Source organism: Onychomys torridus, chromosome 8 (genome assembly GCF_903995425.1).
Source record: "Onychomys torridus chromosome 8, mOncTor1.1, whole genome shotgun sequence".
Classification (NCBI taxonomy): Eukaryota; Metazoa; Chordata; class Mammalia; order Rodentia; family Cricetidae; genus Onychomys; species Onychomys torridus.
In genome coordinates this window covers 108370359-108397413 of record NC_050450.1, presented here as the reverse complement: position 1 = coordinate 108397413, position 27055 = coordinate 108370359, and the positions used below count along the sequence as shown (strand labels likewise).

The following is a 27055-nucleotide window of genomic DNA, read 5'->3' as shown; positions in this document are numbered from 1 at the left end:
AGAAACCAGGGACAAAAGGCTCTTAGTAAAGAGTAGCAGTGCTCCTCCCCCATGCCTACACCCAGGGAGTCCTTGCCAAGCGCAACTCAGCTCAGGCCTTGCTGTGGACACAGCTCTAAGCAGCCACCATGGAGGTTCTGAGCTGTGAATTCCTCATGATTGGCTACTGGCTCAGGCTCCTAGGAGGCAGCTCCAATCTGCCTGGTCTCATCTCCACCTCCCAGCAATGGGCAAAGAAATCCATGTGCTCCTAGGCCACGGGTGCACCTGCTAGGCAAAGTGAATTCCAAATCCCAAGGCTGCTTTAAGTCTGGTCACATGAATGAAAAAGACCTGTGTCCTGTTACATGGCGGAGGATCTCCTGGCACCTCACTTGGGGCTATTCTGTCCTGGCATTCCTCCTTATGCCCACGGGTACACTGCACCTGAGGATAAAGCCTAGCAAGGGCTAAGGTTAGGGTCACTTCCCACTGGATCCATTCCTCTCCTGCAGCTGGTGTGGGCAACACGCACACTTTGGGGGCTGGGTAGGTCTCCAGGTGCCAGCATCTAGTAACTCTAGTGTCAGCCACTCTGGGCTGGGGAAATGAACAGCTGAATTGCTGACCGTGAGACCAGAAGCAGCCTTTGGTCTTGCCTACACAGACTAGCCCTACCTAGATACTGAGAGGTACTAGATGAAAACTTCTAGGCAGAGCAGAAGTCACAAGCCAGAGGAAGCCTGGCTGGTGCTCATTAAGACATTGCATCTAAAACACTGGAAACACCTTCAAAGCTACATCTAAGAATCATGAGCTACAGAACTGAGGGTCAGGGTAGACGTGTGCCTCATCTTCACAGAAATAGTGGAATGTCCAAGTCCACCTAGGCTCTCCAACACAGCACAGGAACAAAGCTATGGCCACAGCTGTCTGGTCTCACTTGGTGCAAATCCAACAGCAGTCCAATCATGTTATCAGAATGGAGATGACCAGACTACAGATGTATGTATTTAGACTACCGTCTTTTGAAAGCTGGGTCAGAGGACCTCAACCCACAGGAGAAAACTTACAAGGTACAGAGCAAGGACAAGCCCCAACAGAGGAATGAAAGCCAGGAGCTGAGGACTAAAATCTCATCTTTGAGACAAGTTCTTACTATTCAGCACAGGTCCGCCTCAAATTATTGGGAAGGTACTCCCTCAACACACACACAGTTATGTAATCAAGGGCCCGACCGGGGATGTACTTACCTGTCAAGTTAAAGGCCCAGGTTTGTTTTGCTTTGCAGTGCTTAGGAAGAAACTCAGCTTATACATACCAGTCAAGTGCTTTACCTCAGTCTGAGTCACCCACCTGCTAGGGGCTGTAGTTGCCTCTTTTCTATAACCTATTTTCTATAATCTATTCTTTTCTATAATCTATTTGTGTTTTGCCTGCATGTATGTCTGTGTGAGGGTGTCATCCCCTGAAAATGGGATTACAGGCAGTTGTGAGCTGCCACGTGGGTTCTGGGAATCAAACCCAGGTCCTCTGGAAGAGCAGCTCTTAACCACTGAGCCATCTCTCCTGGGCCCTGCCTTCAGATTTCTAAGCACATGGCCAGAAAAGCATCCAAAATCAGAGTAACGAGGTTAACTTAAGGGCCAAAGAGGTCAAGGTCACTCTACCCACTGACTAGAAACTCTGGCCCTGGCTAAGATGATAGTCAGTGCAGAGGTGCACTTTCCAGGCCACATGACAAGCCCAACCTGGAGTTGTAGAGCTCACTTGCTACCTGCCCCAGGTGTTACTGGGATCTGGCAGGTCATGCTTTAGGCCTCCTGGTAGCCACCTTTGTGGTGACAGCCCTGAAGTGCTGCTAGAGAATCATTAACCAGAACAGTGTGGCCATGAGCAATCCTCATGGAGGCCAGGAGTTCAGCCAGGGAAGATGTAGTTTCCTAGTTTTGTGCTGGTGAATGGCTGGCCCACAGCTGGGTGTGGCTACCGATCTCGGGCAGTCTTCACAAAGCAACACTGCGGAGCACATTGCCCTCTTATGGTCTCTCAGAGAAACTGCAAAAATTCTTCCAAGTGCTCAAACACTACTGAGGATTCCTCTCCCAGACTCTGCCTAGAGGTCTAGGAACTAAAATAGCTACTCCATATGTGGGGTGACTCACCCCAAGCTTAGTCAGGGTCTTGCAAGATGCGCAAGCACAGGCCCCCTCTGCCACCCTGCCCCAGCCGGGTGGGTTCCCCAGAACTCCCATCCTGAAAGCTAAGTGTGATTACCTCTCTCTGCACATACATCCTCCTTGCCTTGGCCATTAGGGTGAATAGCTCAGCCCCACCCCCCCAACTGGAGTGATGCTGGACCCAAGACTGTCTTGGTAGGTTGGGACAGTATTACACTTTGTTACTTTTAAAATTCCAAGTAGCTAAATGGAATTCCCCATCCAAATCTCAGATCATCCCCCACCCCACCCCACCCCACCCCACCCTTGCCAAACTCCAGTTCCATATCCATCTGCTGTGCCAATATGCACACAACCCACTGTGGGGACCAGAGGATAGGTCCCTGCACAACGGAAAAGTACTGGATGGCTGGAGACCCTCAAACATTGCCAACAGGGAGGAGTGGTAGGGGCAGACAGCCTGGGGAAGATCCAGGGCACGTGTGCGCGTGCGGGGACAGAGACACACAGAGACACACAGACACAGACACACACACACACGCCTCTAGGTGACTCTTTATACCACCAGCCCTGAGCACACACACCACTCACTGTACACACCCAGCCTCAACAATGTATTTTCTCAGTAGCCACCAGAGAGGTGTTCATTTACAAGTTCCCAAGGCAATCTCTTGAGAGCTCTCAGGCTGCAACTGCCCCTCCCCACCACAGTAGGTCCGTCCTGTCCTTCTCCCAGGAGAATTCGGTCACCAGCCTCAGCAGCTGTTGCTCCCAACACACCACCTGGGAGTGAAGCAGGTGTGAGCAGGCCTTTGCCCAGGTCCCAGGGACCCCAGTCCAAAAGTCCTCAGAATGGGGGTGTCACTCCAGAACTACAGTGCCACCCACTGCTTCCAAGGCTGCCTTGATCTTTTCAGCCTCAGCTTTGGCGACGTTGGCTTTGATTTCCTGAGGCAGGGACTCCACTAGCTTCTTGGCCTAGAAGAGACAGCAGTGAACATTTGGGGTACTGAGTTCTCATCACAAAGCCCAACAAGGGAGGCCTAGGCCTTCCTTTCAGCTCCAACACAGGGAAGGCTCTTAGGAAGGGGAATGGGGTCCCACCTGCACAAGGTTTATGCCCTGGACATAGTTCTTGATCTCCTTAATCAGTTTCACTTTGTCCACAGGCTTTGCTTCTGTCAGACGGACAGTGAAATGTGTCCGTTCTTTCTGTTTGGGGATGTCTTCTTCCTCAGTCACCTGAGGGTGTGGAAACAAAGAGGTAAATTGAGGAAGGATAGGGTAAGGGCTGCCCACCAGGAGCTGCAGGTAAGATCCAAGTATACTCTGAGCTCTGTCCTCTACAAAGCTGTACCAGGCAGGTTGCCCTGAGTATCAGACCCTACTCTTTCATCTAGATCTGCACCTATCTCCCCACAGGGTAAGACCCTGAAACAAGACTCACATTCCCTTTATTTTCTGACATTTTGCCCCATCCCCCCAGGTTTTTCAAGACAGTTATTGTGTTGCCATGGCTGTCCTAGAACTTGCTCTGTAGACCAGGCTGGCCTCAAACTCAGAGATCCACTTGCCTCCACCTCCTGAGTGCTGGGACTAAAGGTGTCTGCTACCACACCTGGCTCATTTTACCTCTTTAAAATTGATAGGGCTGAGTAAATGGCTCAGTTGATGAAGCAGCATTTGCCTTGCAGGTGTGAAGACCTAAGTCTGATTTCCTGAGCTCCGGCATGGCAGCTTGTGTCTGTAACCTTGGCACCAATGAGGCAGACAGGAGGCTCCTGAGGGCCTACTGGCTGGCCAGCCTAGCCTTTTCAGCAAGTTCCAGACTGTTGTGGGGTATTTGTACACCGTGTGAAGATATATTGCTGTAATTGGTGTAATAAAAAGCTGAATGGCCAATAGCTAGGAAGGAGGTATAGGCGGGATTCCTGGGGAAAGGAAGAGGAGGAATCTAGGGGCACAGAAGATGCGAACAGGAAATAGGCGGTGCAAGATGAAGGAGAGATAACGCCATGTGACAAACGTAGATTAATATAAATGGGTTAATTTAAGGAACTTGTTAAAGGAACAAGCCTAAGCTAAGGCCAAGCTTTCATAATAACAGCTCTCCATGTCATTATTTCGGAGCTGACTGGCAGGACAGAAAAAGCTCGTTACACCAGGCTAACCAAGAAACTATATCTCAAAATAAGGTGAGTGGTACTTGAAAAAGAGAGGCTTCCATATGAACAGTAAGCACGCACAGGTAACAAGCAATTGTACTTATGAGAATAACAAATGCTTTGCAGATAATAAAGTTATAGAAAATCAGGACTATTTCAGCCAACAAAACCTATGTGTCAATAACCAATGACAACCCCCCCCCACCCCTCACAGGGTTTCTCCATGTCCCTGGCTGTCCTGGAATTCACTCTGTAGACCAGGCTGGCCTCGAACTCAAGAGATCCGCCTGCTGCTGCCTCCCAAGTGCTGGGATTAAAGGCGTGTGCTACTATGGCTGCTAAATGACAACATTTATAGCAAGACAGCTCACAGTGGGACAAGTGGGCCGTGGTCCTCTTGATCTGATATATAGAGACCTCATGGCCCACCTCAGCCCTGGGGCATGACTGGATTGGGGTTGCACAGAACGGATTTTTCAAAAGTACTCCAGCTTAGACAATGAATCCTACCCTTGCTTCCAAAGTTCAGTTTGGGCTGGGTGGTGGAGGCAGAGGCAGGTGGATCTCTGTGAGTTTGAGGCCAGTCTGATCTACAAAGTGAGTTCCAGGACAGGCTCCAAAGCTACAGAGAAACCTTGTCCTAGAAAACAAACAAACAAACAAACAAACAAACAAAAAAGCAAAGTTCAGTTTGGGCTAGAAATAGTTCAGGTTAGGAGAATATGTTGCTCTTTTGGAGGGACATCAGTTTAGTTCCAGCACCCATGTCACATCAGGCTGGTCACAAGGGCTTATAACTCTAGCTGGAAAGAATCCAACACCCTCTTCTGTCCTCTTTAAGGACCCACATACTTATGGCAGACACACACACACACACACACACAGACACACACACACACACACATAAATGAAAATAAACCTTCAAAACAAAACATTTGACTCGAATCTAGTCCTGGACAGCTTAGAATTCAGAGATACACCCGCCTCTATCTCCCAAATGCTGAAATTAAAGGTGTGTGCTACCACGCCCAGACCCTACTCAGATTTTAAAGGAAAGCCGGGCAGGGGTGGCACACACCTTTAATCCCAGCACTTGGAAGGCAGAGGCAGGTGGATCTCTGTGAGTTCGAGGCCAGCCTGGTCTACAAAGTTAGTTCCAGGAAAGGCGCAAAGCTTCACAGAGAAACCCTGTCTCAAAAAACAAAAACAAGGGTTGGGGATTTAGCTCAGTGGTAGAGCGTTTGCCTAGCAAGCGCAAGGCTCTGGGTTCGATCCTCAGCTCAAAACAAACAAACAAAAACAACAACAAAAAAATTGCTCGGAAACCTTCTGTTAGCTAGATCTGTCAGGAATGCCTTGCTTTCTCTTTCTCAACACCTTCAAGTTTCATTCAGGATCGTCACCTTGTGGAGGCCTTCCTTGAAATTCCAGCCCTCTACCCAATTTAAGCTGCTTTCCTACTGGCCTGCCAACCCAAAGCACACCTTTTATGGGACGCCGGCACTCTAACATCTAACAACACATCCCTGCACCTTGCCTACTTTCTCAGTAGTGCTCATGACTCTGCTGTTTGATGTTACTATTCATCTCTTCCTTCTTTAGGAAATAATGTCTACCAACCAGCATAGCTCAGAGCGTAGAGAATGTGATGTGAGTGGATGTGAGTTTGATCCTGAGAGAGGTCCCTTGACCTCTCCCCATGTGCTGTAACATGTACACTCACACATATGTACAATAATAAATAAATAGAACAAGATCTTGCATGCCTTTGGCAGAGAGGAGTTCCCAGAAGTGTTGCAGGGGAGCCCACAAAGGGCACACAGTAATGACAGCTGCAGACCCAAGCAGGAACTAGAGAAATGCGCCACATGTTGAGGCCAACAGTTAACTAGGCACACAGAAATGTCTCTTCCTGTTGCCTAGGCTCACCTCAGGGGCTGCAGCTGCAGCAGGGATGGCACCAGGCATCATGCCACCCATTGGCATAAGCCCGACATCCTGGATCTTCAATGTTTTCTGTAGGATAGAAGAGAAGTCTCAGTGGCCGGTTGTTAAACCCCGAATGTACTTTCTAATGGAGGCACAAGCCTGTTGGCTCTGGCATCTCGGAAAGCATGTCTGACAATTTACCAAACTCCTGAAACACATCCAGAATGGGCAGGGACCTCTGACCCTGGTTTGACAAATTACCAAACTCCCAAAACACAAACAGAAGACAGGGACCTTAGTCCTGGTCTGTGGAGCTCTCTCCCAATACCTTCAGGAGTTCGTTGAGGTCTGAGATCTCCAGGAGAGTAAGGCTGGCGATATCTTGGACCAGCTGCTGGATCTTGGGAGGATATTCCTTGGGAGCATTATCCAGAGGTGCACCGGCGAGTGCTTCATTCTTTCGCTGGCTGCTGCTCCTCAACTGCCGCGCTGCACAGACACCGGGGACCTGTTGCCTAGACCCCCATGCAAACTGGCGTCAGAAAGGGGGAGACTGAGGAGACCCGAGGGCACAAATGGTCCATATGTTCAGTCCGCCACAACTGGGCCCAAAATTCACCAGTTGAGGCTAGGGGGCCTTCAAAGCTTCCCTACATTTCCCAAAGAGTGTCAGGATCCCAAAGGATTATGCCGGTAATCCTGCATGAAACAGCAGGCTTCTGGTTGAATGAAATACATCAACCTAGCGGGTGCATTCTGCTGCACCAAGCATTGCAAAGTGCCGGCCTCGGGCTACGCTGCCGTCCACAGCGATAGGTCTCAGGGGCGGGAAGCTTGGGACAAAAGGTACCTGCGCCCAAGGTCGCCCAGGCCGAGCCGTCCTCTCCACACCTCACCAGCGGGCCGCAGAAGGTGGCCATGCGCCCGCCACCCATTCCCTTCGGACCTGCTCCAGCCCGCCGTCCCGGCAACAGTGCTCTAGACCCCCCACTATACCTGGCAAGGCGGAGCGCAGCTCCCCGCAGCCCAAGCCGCGGCCCCCAAAGGCGGCTAGCCGCCGCCGGCAGCATAGCTCCGCAGGCGGGAAGGTCACACGCGGCTCTATGCGGAAGCGACGCTCTAGCCAGGAGCAGGCGAGCTGGACGGGCCGCTCTAGCCGCAATGCCTCCAAGCATTGGAGCCGAGGACGGCTGCTCTAGTCTGGGTTGGTTCCTGATTACGCACTAGGCGGCGCGACGCGCAGGCGCAGTCTGGGCCCGGAAGTAGAGATGGACTAGCGGTTATCTGCGAAAACCCTGTGGGGAACCCCTTTGTTTCTCCCGCAAAATACACAGGCGCCCCTACATACGGAGCTCGCCCGTGTAGACCCATGAATTCAGCTCAGTAGTCCAAGAGATTAGCGATATAAGGAGTCCAGTTCCCTAAGCTTAAGCGAAGGGCCCAGTCCATTGTTCTAGCAGCTTGGAACACCTCCCCAATGCGGGGTGCTCTTTACTAGGCGCAAGCATGTTCCACCAAGGCAGGCACTTAGCTGACAGGGAAGACGCAACACTTAGGGCTTCAATGCCCTCACCAGAAATCAGGTTGAAATGTATTCCAGGGTGAGATACTGAGAACTGAAACCTTAAGCAGTGGTTTGGACCCATTAAGGCTGTAAAAGCCCACTTTTGCCCCCCACCTTTTTTTAAAAACTGCTGAGTGATATCCTGTGCCACGTGAGTCAATACAAGAGTCCCCACCAGCAGGGAGACATCTAAGACTTCTCAACCAGTACCTCCCAAACTGCAGAACTGACGCAGACTATTGGCAGCGACAAGTACCTCCCACTTTGGTCCAAAACTGAGCCTGCTGCCCCACTAAACACTCAGGACAGCTTTTGAAATACACTTTATTATCACTGTTCTGCACTGGGGAGATGACGACTGAGGAGTAGGGAAGCTAGAGATGCCTAAAGCCTCCACCCTTGCTGTTCTTTCCGGGTACCAGAGCCATGCCTGGACACCCCATAGTTCACATCAGGCTCTCTGGGACAGGCTAAGCATCCTCACAGCAGTCACCTGTGGCAGGCTCCAACACACCTGGGCACTCCTCAGAGAAGGTCCTACCTGCCCTGCAAAGTCCCAGGCCCAGGGAAAGTCAGACTGCATCAGGATCAAAGCAGGGAACCAGTGACAGGAACCAGACCACTGAGGGCAGGGCAGAGGGCCAAGGGTGAAGGCCCACCCCTGCTTCCAGGAGAAGGGACACTACAGGGCAGTAGTGGGGAGGAAATGGCAGGTTAGACACATAAGTGGTTTCTGGTGAACTGTAGTGTTACTCTGGATGGTGAGTGCCGCCTCAAAGTCAGTCAAATGAGATGAGCTGGGCTTCACTGCCCGGTGCTGGCGGTCCCTGTGTAGGCGGTGGCTGGGCCACAGGGGGCTGCTGCTGGGGAGGGCCAGTGGAGGGTGGCATCTGGAGAGGAAGAGCAGACAGACCTCGTCACTCTTCTTTTCACATACAAGAGCTTTTGTTTAGAACAAGCTTCATCTTATCAGAGTAGACTTCCAGTTGCTACCCACACTGCCAATGCACTCATGAGGCTCCTGTAAATCTGTCTTCTCTTATGCACACATATGGGTGTATGTATTTGCACTGACTTGCATGTCCCCATTCTGACAGCTGAAAAAGCCCGAGTATAAACCTCGTGCAAGAGATCACAGGAAGCAGGGGAAGCGGCTTGAAGATGACTCACCTGCTGGTACATGGGCTGTTGCCCTGCCATGTAGGGCTGCTGGGCTGGCAGAGATGCATCCTGACCTGGAAGGGTGGTCATGAGATTCTGTGGAGAGTAAGATGAAGCCCAACACTGAGTAGACTGTGACAAGAGAGACACAGATCCTTCTGGCTTGAAGAAAGCCCAAGATGGAAGGACCTGTCCTGTGCTAACCCCTCATATGCCCAGCAGAGACCAGGTCTCTTTACCTGCATGTTGTATGGCTGGTAGCCCATGGACATTGGCTGGCTCCCCATGTAGCCTATGGTGCTGGTCTGTGGAGGCTGGGAGATGGCTGGGAGGCTCTGTGGGGCCTGAGAAGCCACAGTCTATGGAAGGAAGGGGTGAAATGAAGGAACAGGCAAGGGCTGGGAGCAGGTGAGAGGGAGTTAGTTGCCTTGCCCACATACCTGGTAGCCTGGGGTTGGAGTGGGCTGGTAGGAGGAGTAAGCCGGGCTGGTGGTGGGCCCAGCCGGGGCCTGTGGGGCTGTCTGTGCCCCAGAGGCACCTGTTGGGTACATGTAGGCACTGACCATGCTGGGATCTGTGACAAGAAAGATGAGCTGATGGGGTTGGGAATTTAGCTCAATGGTAGAGTACTTGCCTAGCAAGCGCAATGCCCTGGGTTCGATCCTCAGCTCAAAAAAAAAAAAAAAGGTGAGGTGGTTCAGAATGACAGTGCGAAAAGAGTGCTCGGGTTGGGGAGTCAGCTCAGTGGTAGAGCGCTTGCCTAGGCCGGGGGTTCGATCCTCAGCTCAAAAAAAAAAAAAAAGGAGAGAAGAGAATGCTTTTTCCAGGGGTTCTCCTTTTGATGTGTCTTTCAGAACCAAGTACATGTTTCACATTCTTATAAAAAGGTAGGTAAAGCCAATCAGGGAGAAAGTAGGTCCTAAAAGAAAATGAAAGCAGAAAAAAAAAAAAAAAAAAAAAAAAAGAACCTAATTCTTTTTGTTTTGGTAGTGCTAGGGGCCGAACCCAGCCAAGGTCTTGTACATGCTAGGTAGGTGCTCTATCTGAGCTACAGCCCCACGCTTCAAACTGTATTGAAACAAGGGCTAGTCACAGTGAAGGGAAGGGACTAGAAGAGTTGACATGAGAATTCTGAATCTCATAACTTGGAGTTTCACAATCTAGACAAGAGAAACAAAGACAAACACTCTCTCCTACAGTAGCCCAGACTAACACTCCAGGAAAGACTATGTAGAACAGAAATGAACAAATATATCAGGGACAATAAAGGAGACCCCAAGCTGTCAGGATGAGAAGTAGAGTGAACTTAGTCTGCACACCACATAGACACACTCTACAAAGTCCTCTGTGACCTAGAAACTATAAACACACCCTAAAAACCCAAGTCTTACTGTCTGTTGGAACACAGGTCTTGCCTCAACCTCTCAAGTGTTGGATCATAGCTGTACACCACCATACATAGCCTGAGACTTTGCTTCTAATGGCTATCCCTACAAAGAGGAAACAGGATCCCAGAGATCCAAAGAATGGACAAGCCAAGCACAGTACTAAGCTGACCTGGTCAAAAGGTGACAGGCTAGCAAAGGTTACAGAAGTGGTTGGCAGACTCACATGGGCCCTACCAATGATAATATGAGCATTAAAGTCAACAGAAACTGGGATAGAGAGATGGCTCAGCAGATATAAGAGCACTCTTCTCTGTTTGTTTGTTCGGTTTTCCCAAACAGGGTTTCTTTGTGTAGCCTGGCTGTCTTGGGATTCACCCAATAGATTAGGCTGGCCTATTTCTGCCTCCAAAGTGCTGGGATTAAAGGTGTGTACCACCACTGCCCGGCTCAGAGCACACTCCTCTTATAGAGGATTCAAGTTTAGATCTTAGTTCCTATGTCAGGTGGCTCACAATCGCCTGTACTTACAGCTCCAAAGGATCCAACTACCTCTTGTGGCCTCTGAAAGCACCTGCACTCCCATGCACATACTTTGACAAAGACACAAATATACATATAATTAAAAACATAAAACTTGGCCAGGTGTGGTGCCACATACCTCTAGTTCCAGCACACAGAAGGCAGAAGCAGGTGGATCTCTATGAGTTCAAGGCCAGTTAGGGCTTCATAGAGAGACCCTATCTCAGAAAACAACTGGGTGATGGTAGCACATGTCTTTAGTCCCAGCACTCAGGAGGCAGAGGCAGGTGGATCTCTGTGAGGTCAGCTAAGCCTACACAGAGAAACCCGGTCTATAGCAGTAAAGAACTGTTCCCCTTTGAACAAAATGTTAACAAGTTTATACCTACATAAATGACAAGGGCAGAGAAGGGAAAGTACCTCCTCTAGAGGAAGGATGGTGGCTAAGAGAAAGGTACTACTCGGCAAACACAAGTTCAAGCAAAACTTTGAAGATCCAGGATCTGAGTACCAACGGATTTGCCATCTCAAGATGTTTTCTAAAATGACACCTGATAATGGAAACAGATGACTGTGGAACCCACCTCAGCCCCCACAGAAGGGATGAGATGCTTGCTGAGCCCACCTCAGCCCCATAGCAGCAACTAAGCAACACAATGTACCTCACATGCCAAAGCTCCATCTTGTGCCTTTTTGACTAAAGGTGTAGTCCATGGCATAAGCAAGTAACAAACATCAGACAAACCAAACTGAAGGCAACTTGCCAACTTCAGGACAGTGCTCATGAGGTGCTCAGGTCAGCACCACACAGCACAAAACAGAATGTGCAGTGTTCAGAAGAGAACAAGGTGGGACAGGCTGACAGATACAGTAACAAGGGGCTTTTCTATTAGCACAGAAGTCTTCGCTGGGGCAGTGTGTGATCATGACCTGCTATGATCCACTGTTTCCTGTCTGTGAACACATCCTGATTTTAGGAAATGCATTGTGGGTGAAGGGCTTTCATCTGCCTGCCCCTCACTCTAAAAGAGATCAGGAAAGAAGTTGTGTGTGTATATGTACAGATGTTTCCATATGGACAGGAAAAAACAACTGTAGAAATATATTCACTTAGAGAATTTGGACAATGTTTTGTAGTAGTCTCACGACCTCTGTAAGCTAGCAAGGTTACCTGCTGTGGTGCCAGGCATGCTGGGATAGGGGCCAGTGGCTGGGGCTGGCTGGCTCATATACACACCATGCATTGGGGAGCCCTCTACTGAGCCTGCTGGGCTGAAGGTGCCAGGAAAGCTGGTTGGGCCTGAGGGCTGGTAGAGTACACCCCCAGCTGTGGGCATAGCCTGGAGCTAGAGACAAAGAAGAGCCAACAGTCAGTGGCGTTGTCCTTGGCCCATGAGGGGCAAAGCGGGGTGGACAGCACATGCCTGGGCATAAGGCAAGGGGAAGGCAGGCATCTGGGCACGCATCTGGACGGTCTGCTTCTGCTGCTCCAGGCGCATCTGCCGTTCCTTCTCCTGCTCCTGCAGGCGCTGGATGGCCAACTGCCTCTGCACCTCCAGGTACTCCTAACGCCAACAGACAGGTAGTGGTCAGGCTAGCCTGGGCCTCCCCACCCACATGCCAAGTCAGGTGCCACACCTGCTTCTTCTGCCTCATGATCTCCAGCTTCTGTGCCAGTTGGATTTGGCGTTGTCGCTCGGCCTCCTCAGCTGCCCGGCGCAGTTTTTCCCGGTGTTCCTCACGCAGGGCACTCAGAGCTCCTCGGGCATCACGTATCTGTGCCAGCTTATCCTGGAGCCCCTCATAGTACACTGTGTGCAAAGAACAGGGCAGCTCAGATCTCTCACAGCCTGGAGGCCTAGCTGGTATGGACTTCCGCTCTGTCTGAGCAGGGCTGCTGGCACTGGGCTATAGCTGGAAAGGAGCAGAGCAGGCTCCACCAATGGGACCGCTGCCCAAGAGCACTCTCTGGAGGAATCAGGAGCCTCAGTGGAGTATGGGCAAGGAGCCCCGGGTCTCACAAGACCCAGGAACAATTACGTTAACCACCGAGTAGGGCTCACAAGATGACTGCCTGTGAGAGCTGAAACCCGTGACACCCACCATGGCTCCAGAGTGACCCCCGGAGGCATTGGGACACCTACATCTGCGCTCATCCAGCTGGTTGAGCAACTCCAGCAGCTGCGGGTGCATGCTATTGATGGACTGGAAGAGTGACAGCACAGCTGAGTCATTGGTGATGCTGCGGCCCCGCATGTGGTTGCTCTTCATGCGGTTGACAAAGGTGGTGACAGCATTCTGTAGTGCCTTCAGGAACTGCTCGTGGCTCTCCTCTGACTCCCCATTCTGGTACTGCTGGAGATGTGAAGTAGATGGCTGAGTACCACCACGCCAGGGGTGAACACTCTGCCTCCTAAGCCTAGGAAGCATCCTTGTGAAGGTGCCAGGCTGGCAGGCAGGCGATGCCCACTGTGTTTAGAGCCTGGCACGGACAATTGATCTAGTCCTTAACCTGCTTGACAAGTGAAAATCACCATTGTCCCTGGTCCTCACACAAACAACAAAGCACAAACTGAGACTCTCATCCACCATGACATCGTTCCTCAACTCAGAGCTGGGGAGAAACCCCTGCCTGGGTATCACTGGCAGACAGCTCAGAAGTCGAGGGAGAGGGAGGGCCTCCTCTGAGCTTCTCTGGAACACTGGGGACCTCAGGGCAGCTGGAGCCTGAGAGACTCCTTGCTCTAACATATCCCTCCAACCAGGACAGGACACAGAGCTTACCTCACTAAAGGGGCCACTGGTGGGAGTTACGGACTGAGAGTCTGTCTCTGGAAGAGGGCCCTGGAAGAGATCAGAGAATAAGGGCTTCTTTGGCCAGCTTCATACCTTGCCCTAAGGACTGACAGTCAAGAGTGCAGAGGAGCCTGACCTCCACCATGCTGTTGGGGGCTGTATGCCCCTCCCCAGGCTGGGCAGCTGGCTCCGTAAGGGGCACAGGTGCAGATGGTGTGGGGCTCTTCCTAGCCTCTTCCTGTTTCTTCTCCCAGTAGTTCCGGTTGAGGTACCGTGCAAGCTGTGAAGCAATAAAGGAGGGAGAGGGAGTTACTGGTGTGAGGTAGGAAGCAGAAGAGTACAACATCCAACACTGTGCCGCTTACCTCAGGGTCGATGTCCTCAGCCAGAGGTGCCGATGAGTTCTGGGGAGACAAGCAGAGTCTGAGGAATGACAGGATGAAGGAGGCAATGATGTGATCCCCAAGCAGTCATTCAGACAGGAACCCGGATGGCACCAAATAACAGCAGATCTCAGGGCTGGCCAATGTTCTAGCCACCTGTCTGGCACCGCCAGCCCTTCCCTTCACAGGTCCTTTGGGGCTGGCATCCACTTTCCTTCTTGGCAATAAACTCTTAAGATCCTGAGTTATGAAACTGTCATGCATCACTAAAATCTTTATAAGGTACAGGGCAGTACCGGCCAGGCCTTACTGACTTCCTAGCACAGGTGTTAACATCACTGTGCCTAGCTCTAATGAAGCCCTAATGTGTGGACCGTACTCAAAATTTGGGGAGGAGGAAGGGTTTCCTCAACCAGCAGGTACCAGGTCTGTTTCTAGCTCCAGGCCCATCTGTGGCTGGCTACTCTACAGAGCTCCGCAGAGTTCCCAGGTGAAGTTAAGTCTGTTACATCTCACTCCCCATTTACGTGACTGAGGGTGGAGTGAGGTGCATCTCCAAAAGGCGAGATCTGTAATAATTAATAGATGAAAGGAAGTGTGGAAGGTTCATCTCCCTGGCAGGGGCCTCTCTTGGTGTCCTCTGTACCCCTATAAGAAAGCCCCAAACCAGAACCCTTTTGGTGATCCCTGGAAAGAGAGAAGCCAGCCTAGCTGACATGGCTCACCACAGGTGAGGAATACAGACTGCTGGCTGGGGGTGCAGATGACGCCAGGGGTGTAGGCTCTGCCTTTGGGTGCGCTGTGTATGCTGACTTCTGTCTCTGAAGCAGAACCAGGAACAGACATCATTAGGGGAGCATGTGGCCCAGGCTAAGGAAGAGAGCCTCCACACACCTCCTCTCCAAGCATCTGGGGAAACTCAAGGTGGCCCTCACAGGGTCCCATGGCTTACCATCCTCTCTTTCTCCTCAGCCTCTGACTGTGAGAGGGCCAGAGCCAGCTGTAGTTCCTCCTCTTCCTGCAGGGCTGTCTCATCCCTCTTCGGGGGCAGCTGAGGACAGACAGGGTGGACTGAGGAAGGCCCCAGGGAAGAGGGGCAAAGGTGTTCTGGGGACGAGGAGGGCCTCGTACCTGAGACTGCTGTGACAGAGGGCTGGTCAGGTACTCAGGAGGCAGCTCTGTGGTAGAGGCAGCCTTTCCTTCTGCTTTCCTGCAGCCAAGGTGAGACACTGTAAGTGACCATACACTGACACCAGCCTCCTAGGGACTCCCTCACACCATCTCCAAAGACCAACAATAACGGTCCTACAGGGACATGTGGCTCCACATGCACACTCCAGGGAACAGCAGGAGGGACCCTTGCCCCTCAGCCAGCTGCAGAACAGAGTGGGTCACTTGGCTTAAGTCAGTTCCTCTCCTGGAAATGGCAATTCAAACCCTTTCCTGGCTGAGCTGAGCAAGGACCTTTCTATGGCACCTAGACACTGCCTGCCGCATCTACCATGACCAGCAATGGGCCTTCCCCTCGGAAGATGCCAGGAAGGGCAGCAAGGTCCAGGCAGGCCAGGGATTTTTTGGAGTTTGAGACAGATCAGAGATTTCTCCACAAAGTGCAGCTGAGGGGCACATGTATATAGCATTATCAGGATTCCAACCCACACATGCTCTTTTCTAAAAAAAAAAAACAAAAAACAAAAAACAAAAAAAAAAACACTAAAGCATGTCTACACACACTGAGGAGAAGAAGGAAGCCAAGCAGCCAGCATTACAGAAACAATGGTTGGAAATGGACCTCTGTGGAACAAGGGTGGATTTCACAGATGGAAAGCACTGTGCAAAAGGCGAGGCTAAGACTCAACTGGGATCAAGGCCCTTGCTTTTTTTTTTTTTTGGAGCTGAGGATTGAACCCAGGGCCTTCCACTGAGCTAAATCCCCAACCCCGGCCCTTCCCATTTTAAGGCAAAAGAGCTTCTTTCAGCAAAATCTGTGCTCAAACTGGAATACCCACAGGACAGGGCCTAGCAACACAGCATCACATGACCTATGACAATACAGCACCGACTCCTCAGATCATCTCTGGGCATGTTCAAGCATAAAGGACCATGAAGGACACACAACTCACTTCAGGGCCATCAAAATCACTCAGTGGGAGTAAAGTGCCTGCAGAGCAAGCAAGATGGACCCAATTTTGTTCCCCAGAAGGAAGAGAATCGACTCCATAGGCACACCAACCATAGCATTAGCATTCACACGCAATTATGTCTCCTTCCCAACCCCAACAAATGTTAAAACTTAGAATAAAATAGAAACATAGAGACACAAAGATGGGAGATGGGTAAAGATAAGATTGATCAGACAAACCACAGCTGAGAAATCCAAGTGAAGGGCTTGCACACAAGTTCCATGTTCACACGTAGACACACTTTGTACTATACTTGCCCCTTTTCTGTAAGCATTATGTTTTTGTTCTTTTGAGACAGGGTCTCACGTAGACTTTAGCTGATCTGGAACTTGATATGTAGATTAGGCTACTGTGGGGCCATGCCACCCTACCCACCCACCTGTTCTAGAATTTGGGATGGTGGAGCTGCCTGGTATAGCTGCATGGGCTTGCCTCTTAACACTTCTGACAGTACTTCAAGAGCCTGTGAAGTCTACAGCCATGAAGCATGACGGAGTGCCCAGGGAGTCTACAACTCACTTGTTCAGCTGCTCATAGCAGGGCTCACACACGCGCACCTCCTTCTCAATGCCGAACTTGGGAATGGTGGAGTACTTGGAAGAGCACTTGCCACAGAAGATTTGTCCACATGCCCGGCAGTGGTGCTGTGAGATAAAGCAGGACAGGTCCAGTGACATTGGTTACGGTTACACTGATTGCCCATCAGCCAGAACTGCCTTGAACAGTGTCACAATTGGAGCAGAAGGGACGGGACGAGGACAAGCAGAGCAAAAGAGATGGAGACTTGTAGGAAACTTAATTTCAGCCATCATTTGGACGGAAAAAAAAAAGAAGGAATTAAGATTAAACAACAGGCAGGGCAGTGCACTCAATAGGCAGAGGCAGGTGGATCTCTGTGAATTCGAGGCCAGCCTGTAGAGCTAGTTCCAGAACAACTGGAACTACACTCAACGGAAAAGGAGGAGGAGGAGGAGGAGGAGGAGGAGGAGGAGGAGGAGGAGGAGGAGGAGGAGGAGGAGGAGAAGGAGAAGGAGAAGGAGAAGGAGAAGGAGAAGGAGAAGGAGAAGGAGAAGGAGAAGAAGAAGAAGAAATGAGTCTTCACCCCACCCAGGAGAAATACTACAGTAGTGGTTCTGAGTCAGACCTCAGCCTAAGCTTGGGATGTCAGATCCCCAAGGTGAAGCTGTGCCTTGCCCATGAGGCAAACTTCAAATAAGGGTACTGATCATCATAGAGGCCAAATACCAAGCTCTTGCCTCAAGTACCAACCAGTTCTTAGCTGGATTTGCCTCCAAAACAATCAGGCTGGAGCAGAAGGGACAGGATCACTCAAGAGGAGCATGGCTTTTTGAGAAGATGGCGGGGGCGTGGAACTGAGCACTTAAGTCCCTGGGGTACTCACTTTACGGGTCACCACCCCAAATTGTACTCTGCACCGATGGCATTCCTCCGCATCCACCCAGTCAGGGGCCTAGGGACAACAATCATGATCACATAACATTCCCTTCCAAGTGCCAGAGACAGCAGAACTTACCCCATGTCCCAGATAGGAAAGGCATCCAGAGAGGGTCCCAATGTGCCAAGCTCCCCAAATCAGTAGCCCAAACCACATGACTCAGGGTTAAGTTGCTTGAAAAAAGAACCTTCTCCTAACAGACTTCCTGTCAAAGGTATAATCCTGATTTATGGATGTGGAGTTTCATGTTATTGTTATATTTTTGAAATAGGGTCTCTATGTAGCCCTGGCTGTCCTGCAACTCACTGTGCAGGCAAGGCTGGCTTTAAACTCACAGAGATATGCCTGTCTCGTCTTCTGAAGTTCTGAGATTAAAGGTGTGCACCATTGCAACTAGCCTAGTTCTAAGGTTGTGTAAAGGAATTCACTCCCTTATTTTTTCTTTCTTTCCTTCCTTTTCTCTTTTTAAAAAAATAGTGCTAGAGATTAAACCCAGAGCCTTGTACATGCTAAGTAAATGCTCTACCCCTGAAGCACACTCCAAGGCTAAATGCTTTTTTAGCCACATAAACCTAGTAGCTACAGCCTAATGGCATCATGAACCCTTTTCAACCTGACCTATGGGAACAACTGCTTTTTTTTTTTTTTTTTTTTTAAAGATCTATTTATTAAATATACAGTGTTCTGCCTGCATGTGTCCTTGCAAGCCAGAAGAGGGCACCAGATCTCATTACAGATGGTTGTGAGCCACCATGTGGTTGCTGGGAATTGAACTCAGAAATTCTGGAAGAGCAGTCAGTGCTCTTAACCACTGAGCCATCTCTCCAGTCCTTTCTCTTTTTTTTTTTGGCTTTTCTTTGCTGAGTGCTGAACCCTGAACCACCTCTTTCAAGATAGGCAAAAGCTTTACAATGAGCTAAATCCCCAAGGCTTCATTCACATTTTCTTTCTTTTGAGTCAGGGTCTCATTACATACTTAGCACAGGGTGTCCTCAAGTTCACAGCAATCCTCCTTTGGAATGCTGGGACAAAAGGCATGAGCCATCCCTACCAAGTCCCAGGACCTCCCTCCTCCTTCCCCGAAAGAGCTTCTAAGACTGATTAGCAGTGGCTGACCCAGAACTCACTCTTTCAGCAGCAAACATGGCATCGCTTTCCTTGAATTCCGGGAAGACATGGCCTAGAAGAAAAAAAAGCAGTTGTTACCATAGGTCAGGTTGAAAAGGGTTCGTGATGCCATTAGGCAGCAACAGTGCACACTTTTAATCTCAGCACTTGGGAAGCAGAGGCAGGTGGATCTTAGTGAGTTCGAGGCCAGCCTTGTCTACATATCGAGTTCCAGGACAGCCAGAACTAGCACACAGAGAAATCCTGTGTACCAAAGAAAGTGACTTCCTGCTTCACACACAGCAATAGTACATTTTAGTCTTGCTCTCCTCTGGCATGAACCACTCTTCTGTCCCTCCAGCAGGTCCAGTGTACTCTGACCCCAGGGTCTGAACTGGAGTCCTTTACAAAAGGTGCCAAGGCAGAACTGGAGAGATGGCTTAGTGGTTAAGCACTGGCTGCTTCTTCCAAAGGACCCCAGTTTGACCCAGCACACAAATGGTGGCTCACAACCATCTGTAACTCTAGTCCTCAGGAGGTCCAGCACCCTCTTCTGACCTCCAGAGGCACCAGGCATGCATGTGGTCCACAGACATACACTGCAGGCAAAGTATCCATACACATTAAAACAAAACAAAACAAAATAAAAAATGTGCCAAGAGCCTGGGGTTGCTCAGAACTCCTAGAATCCACTGTATTGACTTGAGAGGTGTTCCAAGACTGCTCATCCTGTGCTACCCTAAGAAGCATATCACTCTGAGTATACTTGTCACCAGACTTTACTGTTTCCTGCCTGAAAATATAGTCTACTGTCTCCCTGTTGGGTGGAGGTGTAAAAAGCAGGACCTCATCAGAGCCTGACCTCTCTCCATAGGGCTTTCCAAGATTTGGGGAACACCACCTCCTTAGTCCCACAGCCAATCACTCAGGGAAAACCAGTCTACCCTCCCTGGCCCCTTGTCACTGGGACGATGATTTAGCTTTATTGCTAGCAGAGCAGCCCTAAGGCTCCCGGTGGTCTTGTTTGCAGCCTGGAGCTGGGGCAGTTCTAACTCACCTTCTACCTTCATGATCTGGTATGTGTCCTGGACTACCTTGTACTTGGGCTCGTTCCGGAAGGCATGTGCCCAGGCCTGGATCAGGTATAGGATCTTGTTCCGAACATTAACCTCCACTTGCCTCTGTGGAGCAAGAAGGAAGTGGGGAGGGCTGCAGGAGAGGTGTCTGAGGTCTCAGTGGGAAGAGACATCTAGCAAGACCAACGGCCCTGAACAGAGACAATTGGCACAAAGGCCAAGGAGGGTCCCTGGGTGGCTGCCAGGCACCCATCTAATTTCAGGAGCAACTCTCCTGAGTATGAGCACATGTACAGTATTCCCTTCTCCATTGCTCCATGGGACAGTTCCACAATTGGGGTCCACAACTGGCACTCTCCTAGGGAGGTCGTGACAGCAGCCTGGTGCATCTGCAGGATACCAGAACCAAGTGTGCTAACACAAGAGCAGGGGGCTCCTGATGCTTTGCCCTCCTCTGGCTATGCAATCAACTGGCAAGGTCTGATTTAGGCCCCAAGTGAGAAGGGCCCAACTAACAGCTCAGTGACTGAGACAGGTTCTCGGCAGCATGGGTTGAGGGTGGAGCTTCCTGTGAGACCAAAGCCTGATGCTGTGTCACATGAAACAGCATCACTCTGCCCAACCCACCAACCCAGCTGTATCACCATCCACATCACAACCCCCAGGTGGTCCTGGGGACAATCTCACATGGATCCAGAGAGCTCCCTTCCTGCCTCCCTGGGGAAGCTCCTTGCTCTACCATTTTGCCCTCTTGACTCTGTCACACCTAACTTTAACTTCTGCACCTTCATTGCTTAGATCTCTCCCACCCCTGGATGTGTTACTCCAAACCTCTTCCCCAAGCTCCTACTTACACAGATACTCCATGACCACCTCTGCCCACAGTCCTGAAAGACTCAGCCCCATGCCCTGCTTCTGAAGCCTTCCCCGGCCCAAGAAGAATAGTGCCTTCCTCATGCACATGAGCCTGGAGGTGTCTCTCCCCAGGCCTAGGCCAGACACACAGACTACTCACAGGGACCTCCTCTTGCACACTCACTGCTCCTCTTGCTGTGGGGCCCACAAACACTTACAAGAGCTGGCAGTACAGCTAGCTCCACCTTCTCTCAGGACACATACCTTCAGCAGCTCCTTTAGTTCTTCCATGGTCTGTTTATTGGCCACTTCATCATGGACTGTCTGGCCACAGTTCTTTACCACAGACTCCATCACCTAAAAATCCCAAGAAAGAGAAAGGCCTAGCTTGTGTCCAGGGTAGGGCCTTTCTCTTGCTGGAAGACAGGCCTCAACAGGCCTCTGAGCCCACTCAACCTGTTAGTAATCCCAAGCAGCACCCAAAGACAGGCTGCAGGCCCTGGTAATATCTTGTGGTCAAAGGTGACTGCCATCTCATCCTTCAAGGGTGTATGTTTGGACTACAGATGGAGAAGCAGCATCTCTGCTACTTCCTCTCTTCCCATAAGCATGCTCAAGCTCAGTGGCAATGCTCACAACTGTACTTAGTGCTAGAGGGATTCCACTGGTCACTATGTTCCTGGAAATTGGGCGTGGCTGTCAGATAGTGGTAGGAAAAGAATCTTTGAGTGTGAGACCAAAAGATACTGCAGCAGGGTTCTAGTTACCTCCAGAGCATACAAAGCCACATGTGGGTTCTTGTCATTGACCTTCTTTTTGATGGAATTTATAGCATATTTTGCTCTGAAAGAGAAAAACAAGCATTACTAACAGCAGTAAGAGGGAAGGGGGGAACATCTCAGTAAGATGAGGAAAGCTCTCCACCATCTCTGTTTATTTATTTTTTAAGACAGGGTTTCATGTAGCCCAGGCTGGCCTCCAACTCACTGTGTAGCTATGGACGACCTTGGACTTCGAGATGGGGTCTCACTGTGTAGCCCTGGCTGTCCTGGAACTCACTCTGTAGACCAGGCTGGCCTCAAACTTGCAGAGATCCTCCTGCCTCTGCCTCTTGAGTGCTGGGATTAAAGGCGTGCACCACCAACGCCCAACGACCCTGGACTTCTTATCCTGCTTTTCCCTCCCAAGTGCTGTGACTACATGCAATGCCATCATGCCTGGTTTGTGCTGTGTTGGGGATGAAACCCAAAGTTTTACATGCTGGGCAAATACTCTACCAACTGAACTATATGCCCAGCCTTCCATATACCATCCTTCAGACCTCTAAGTATCTACAAACTGTACAGCTTTAATTGTTCCAAAATAAAACACCCAGGATGCAGACCAGGCAATTGTCTATGTAAAGAACTCTTGTGGTCAACTTGATCTTGGAAGAGGAGTGGGCACCAAAAGATGTCAGCATCGTACATGGCTGCCCCTCAATTTACAGGACAGGCCCCCCTCACTTACTGTGTGTCTCCCTGGCGGATCAGGTCGCAGATCTGCAGAATGGACTCCCAGTCCGTCTCCAACAGAAGCTGGCTGGTGGCTTTGTCTAAAAGAGAGAGATATCACTCAAGCAGCCCATTGTGTTGTGCTTCCTAGGTGGCTCCCAGGTTAGCAAGTTCCCTCTTGTTAAACAGCTGAACCCATCCAAAAATCCTCCTGAAGCTCACTGACAACTTTGCAAATGGCGTCCTCACATGCAAGAAGCAAATAATGTGAAAATTAGAAAACAAGGGCTGCTGTGCTTGTTCCCTATCAGCTATCATTTTAAACTCTTAATTCCTCAGAACCTAATGAGATAGGCACTACCTCCATCCCCTTTAAAGATAGAGGGAAGTGGATGCCCTATATCACAGCTTGCTGGGCACTTTGAAATGTCATGCACTGCTGCTTCTCAATGGGGTCACCTGACCCTCAGAGTCTCATCATTTAGATGTTTTGTCCTTTATATTAGCTCTTAGCCAGGCAATCACTAGAGAGATGAGGGACTATGACTCCCCTCCAAGTGGAGGGGTGAAACAAAACCTCCAAGGGTTCCCCAGCTAACACTCTTCACATCCCTCCCTCCTATAAGAAAGAGCTATCCCAAGACACACCGATTTCGTTACTGATCCAGCAAATTACTGGATTCATACCTGAAGTGTTCAACCTCCCCAGAAGTGAGAGCAAGGACAATGTTTCATCTACAGTCCCCTTGAAAACCTTAGTTCAGGAGGAAGCAAATGAGCAGACTATGGTGGCACCCTGTCTCTTGTTCCTCGACACAGGACATTTTTATTGAGAGGAAGGGGCATGCATGGCAAACCCACTGTCCCTCCTAAAATTTACACTCTCCAGGAGGATCAACAAACACCTTCAACGAGAGAAAATGTCTCCCTAAACCCAGGGACACTTCCAGAGCCCAAGGGATAAGCAGGATGGGGCGGGCTGGGGTCCTAGAAGGCAGTCCCCGACGGCCTCAAAAGGTCTGAGGGCAGCATCGACTCCACCCCTCGTGCTGGTATTAGGGTCAAAGGACCCGCATGAAGCTGAGATCTGAGTCATACACTTCATGACTCAGGACTTTGGCCCAATCGGTTCGGGGGCGTCGGACCCGGAGGAAGCGAGGTCCATCGCGGACTCCCAAAGAGCATTCCTCCCTGGAACCCAGGGTCGCGGTGCACAACCCCGACGCCACACCCGAGGCCTGCGAAAGGTGTAGTGATCCCCGGAGGCCGACGGCTGGTCGGAGCGGCCGGCCCGCTCCCGAGACCTATGGAGGCAGCGTCTGGCGGGTGCGCGAGAGGGCTGACGGCAAGCTGGCTGGCCGACGCGTTACCTAGGAGACGCTCGAAGGTGCCACTGCCTCGCCCCATGGCGACCCCACTCCGGACCGACGCCGCGGGCGCTCCCTCTTTCGGAGCTGACGCGCCCCCCAACTTCCGCTTCCGTCTTTTTTTTTTTTTTTTTTTTTTCCTGCGCGCACAAGCGCACGTCACCGCGCCACCCCGACAGCGGCCCCAAGGCAAGGCTTTGCGCTTGCTCACTGACTCTGAGCGTCCATTGGACCGTGAGACTAACCAATGAGCAATTTGGAAGCGAGGGCTATCCAATGAAAACTCAGGGGAGGCGGGCCTCACGGCGTCGTAGCTCCAAGATACTGGGTGCCAAGTTGACTGGGCCCGGGGATGTGTCTCCTGCTGGGGGCTGCGGGAGTCGGGAAGACCCTGCTGGTGAAACGCCTGCAGAATATCCTTCCGCACCGTGTGGGCGGGCAGGGCCCCGGCAGGGCGGGGGACACCCCGGGGTTATTCGGCACGGGAACTCCGTCGTCTGCCTCACTCATGCCCTTGACCACCCGAACAGCTGAGCTCGGGAGATGGCGAGGGCGACCTGGGGGAGCCTCCGCCCACGCGGCCCACGGTAGGTGTCCGCCTCTCCCAGGTTTGACTCTCTCAGTTACCTTTGCGACTTAGAAAGCGCCTCGGGCTTCTCCAGGCGGAAGCCGCAGTGCCCGTGGTCAGTGGTTGGGTACTGCCTTCCGGAGAGAACTCCCGACCTGAACCGCTGACCCTGCAGAGGACCCGAAGCCCACCTTCCCTCTTTTCACTGTCACCCTCAGGGCCCATCTCTGTGGTTGGCATTGGCCTGGAGCCCCAGAGAGCAGCTGCTCTTGGTGGCGAGCTCTGCTCAAGGGCTTGAACGGTGGTCACTACCGAGGTTTAGCCACCCCCCACCCCCACTCCCCACACATCGCAGAGCAGCTGCCCGCTAGGAATTCACAATGGCACAGCACTTACACTGGTCGCTGTGCGTCGTGTTTCTTTCCCAAAGGTGGGCACCAACCTCACTGACATCGTGGCCCACAGGAAGATCACCATCCGAGAGCTCGGGGGTTGCATGAGCCCCATCTGGTCCAGTTACTATGGAAACTGCCATTCCCTCCTGGTGAGTCAATACTTCGAGCTTCTTTTGGGAGCAGTGTGCCCGTCTCCCTGAGCCATCAAGTGGTGGACCATGCTTTATATGGGATAGGGTTTGGGGTCTTTGATGATTGTGCTCAAGGAAACAGGACTTAGGCTACATTGCTTGCTCTTAGGCATTGGTCTGAGCTCCTGAGCAGGGCTCAGACTCCAGGAGGGTTTGCTGAAGGCACTGTTTGTTCTGTGGCTTGGTACCTGAATATGCCCAACATTTCTATATCCCTATGGTCGGTCACATCCCCACGAGGAAAGGGTTCCAAATTCTGGGATGGAGAACTGATGGCCAGAGGTGTAGACTTTATGTACTTAAAAAGGCACCAGTGACACCAAGTCATCCTCATATAACTCCCTTTGCTGGGTTTCCAAAACCTTTTTGCTTAAAAGCCAGTCTGAGGCCAGGCCTGCAGCTCAGCAAGGTGCTTGCCTAGTCACATGGAAGCCCTAAATTCAATCTCCAGCGTCCTAAATGATCATTTAAAAAGTCCTGTATGCTCTTCCTGAGTCACTTGTCAGAGAGACAAAGGAACTACCACGTCTCACCTCTAGGACTCCTCAGTCTGAAAAGGCCTTAGTTCCTGTCTCCTCACACCTTATATACCTTTCTCCGACCAGCCATATCACTTCCTTCTTAGTGCTGGGATTAAAAGCATGTGTGCTTCCCAAACAAAGGCATGAGATCTCAAGTGCTGGGATTAAAGGTGTGTGCCACCACTGCCTGCCTGTTTCTGTCCTAGACTGAATCAATTTCATGTGGTCCAGGGTGGCTTTGAACTCACAGAGATCCAGATGGATCTCTGCCTCCCGAGTACTAGGATTAAAGGTGTGTGCCACCACTGCCTGGCATCTGTGTTTAATCTAGTGGCTTGTTCTGTCCTCTGATCTTCAGGCAAATTTCATTAGGGTACACAATATATCACTACAGGGATTGGTCAGGAAAACCTTCTTAGCAAATGTTTCCTTTTCCCTAGTTCGTGATGGATGCCTCTAACCCCACCCAGCTCTCTGCATCCTGCATGCAGCTCTTGGGTCTCCTTTCTGCAGAAGAACTTTCAAAAGCCTCGGTCCTGATACTCTTCAATAAAACGTATGGGTCTAGGGACTGATGAAGGACAGGATGTTCCAAGGAGTTGTTGTCCTTGACTTCAGCCTAGAGCATGGGATCCACATGGGGAGGTGCAACTTCCGGGTAGGGTAAATTTTGTGGCAGTCACCTTCTAATGAAGTGTTTCTTTAACAACAGTGACCTTCCCTGTCACATGACCACGGAGGAAATAAAGTCATTAATGAGGCTTCCAGACATCATTGCTTGTGCCAAGCAGAACATCACCACAGCAGAAATAAGTGCCAGGAATGGCACTGGCTTGGCAACAGTACTTCTCTGGCTCCAGGAGCAACAGCTGACTGCAAGATAGAGAATTATGGCTGACCCACCCAGTGCCTAGGTGACCAAGAGCGACACAGCTGCCTCTGAAGGTCTGTTCCGATAGAAACAGACCCGCCCAGTGCATCCCTACACCGTACAGACACTGCTGTCACCTTGCCTCTGAAGACTGTTCCCAAAACTGGGAGGACAGAACTGCAGGTGGCAGGGTGTCTTCTTGCCGTCTAGATAAAAGTGCTGCTGGACTCCCACCAGCAAACTCTGGACCTAAGCCTGAGAACTTGACTGTACTGCTCCACTGAGACCAGATCTTTCTTGTAGTACAAGCTCTGCCCTTCTGAGTTTCTGATATCCTGACCATGTTCTCCAGGAAAAAATATATATATGATATATATATATAAAGTTCATGAAGTGAGTATAAGAGCTGTGTCTTGCCAGGCGGTAGTGGCACACGCCTTTAATCCCAGCACTCGGGAGGCAGAGCCAGGTGGATCTCTAGGTTCGAGGCCAGCCTGGGCTACAAAGTGAGTTCCAGGAAAGGCGCAAAGCTACAAAGAGAAACCCTGTCTCCAAAAAAAAAAAAAAAAGAGCTGAGCTGTGTCTCACGTGAGAAACAAAAACCAGCAGGATGTGGTAGTATAGGCCTGTGGCTCGAGCTACTCAAGAGACCACAGTGGAGGGATTACATTGAGCTCAGGGGTTGAAGAACCTAGGCAACACTGGGGTCAGAAGAGATTCTCTCAAAAAAGATGGGGTGGGGGGGGACCAGGTGTGGTGGAACATTTCTTGGGAGGCAGAGGCCAATATGGTCTACACAAATAGTCTCCAAAAAACCAAAAAAAGATAGGGAGGTTTTACCTCACCAGAAACAAGTGTTTTCATTGATTCATTTGTTCAATGAACTTTTATTACTCAAAGACATGTAC

General features: G+C 50.8%; 3 protein-coding genes across 4 annotated transcripts; 1 reads left to right on the top strand and 2 right to left on the bottom strand.

Moving 5' to 3' along the window:
- Window positions 1-2702: 2702 nt before the first annotated feature.
- On the bottom strand, window positions 2703-7665 carry Mrpl12 (mitochondrial ribosomal protein L12). The gene is given in 6 exon segments (XM_036195900.1): window positions 2703-3137; window positions 3264-3401; window positions 6254-6340; window positions 6582-6768; window positions 7250-7468; window positions 7470-7665. Coding segments are annotated over 6 exon segments (903 nt in total). The 5' UTR covers window positions 7625-7665; the 3' UTR covers window positions 2703-3020.
- A 460-nt stretch (window positions 7666-8125) lies between these two features.
- Hgs (hepatocyte growth factor-regulated tyrosine kinase substrate) lies at window positions 8126-23721 on the bottom strand. Of its 2 annotated transcripts, none has more exons than XM_036195898.1 (22): window positions 23605-23721; window positions 22251-22335; window positions 21509-21584; window positions 21006-21098; window positions 19868-19991; window positions 18831-18883; window positions 17650-17718; window positions 16767-16891; window positions 15196-15274; window positions 15017-15115; window positions 14790-14885; window positions 14047-14085; window positions 13818-13961; window positions 13670-13729; window positions 13030-13240; window positions 12524-12696; window positions 12310-12450; window positions 12057-12231; window positions 9419-9552; window positions 9218-9337; window positions 8988-9074; window positions 8126-8707 (listed from the first exon to the last, which is right to left on the bottom strand). In XM_036195898.1, exons 1-22 carry the CDS (start codon window positions 23639-23641, stop codon window positions 8597-8599), a joined length of 2331 nt encoding a protein of 776 aa, XP_036051791.1. In that variant the 5' UTR covers window positions 23642-23721; the 3' UTR covers window positions 8126-8596. The 2 variants fall into 2 exon arrangements, with proteins under 2 accessions (XP_036051791.1, XP_036051792.1); XM_036195899.1 differs by having other exon boundaries at window positions 13030-13237.
- A 169-nt stretch (window positions 23722-23890) lies between these two features.
- Arl16 (ADP ribosylation factor like GTPase 16) lies at window positions 23891-26545 on the top strand. Its single transcript, XM_036196544.1, has 5 exons — window positions 23891-24014; window positions 24130-24188; window positions 24600-24713; window positions 25717-25832; window positions 25989-26545. The coding sequence occupies exons 1-5, from the start codon at window positions 23954-23956 to the stop codon at window positions 26158-26160; spliced, it is 522 nt and encodes a 173-aa protein (XP_036052437.1). The 5' UTR covers window positions 23891-23953; the 3' UTR covers window positions 26161-26545.
- The last annotated feature ends 510 nt before the right edge of the window (window positions 26546-27055 follow it).

Excerpts from the sequence above, each read along its gene's own strand:
- Hgs (XM_036195898.1), bottom strand. The coding sequence starts at position 23,641 with ATGGGGCGAGGCAGTGGCACCTTCGAGCGTCTCCTAG. Across the intron at positions 21,099-21,508 it reads TGGCTTTGTATGCTCTGGAG|GTGATGGAGTCTGTGGTAAA; the intron begins GTAACTAGAACC and ends TGGGATTTTTAG. Across the intron at positions 12,232-12,309 it reads TCCCCTTGCCTTATGCCCAG|CTCCAGGCTATGCCCACAGC; the intron begins GCATGTGCTGTC and ends CTTTGTCTCTAG.
- Arl16 (XM_036196544.1), top strand. The coding sequence starts at position 23,954 with ATGTGTCTCCTGCTGGGGGCTGCGGGAGTCGGGAAGACCCTGCTGGTG. Across the intron at positions 24,189-24,599 it reads CTCCGCCCACGCGGCCCACG|GTGGGCACCAACCTCACTGA; the intron begins GTAGGTGTCCGC and ends TCTTTCCCAAAG. Across the intron at positions 25,833-25,988 it reads CTGATACTCTTCAATAAAAC|TGACCTTCCCTGTCACATGA; the intron begins GTATGGGTCTAG and ends CTTTAACAACAG.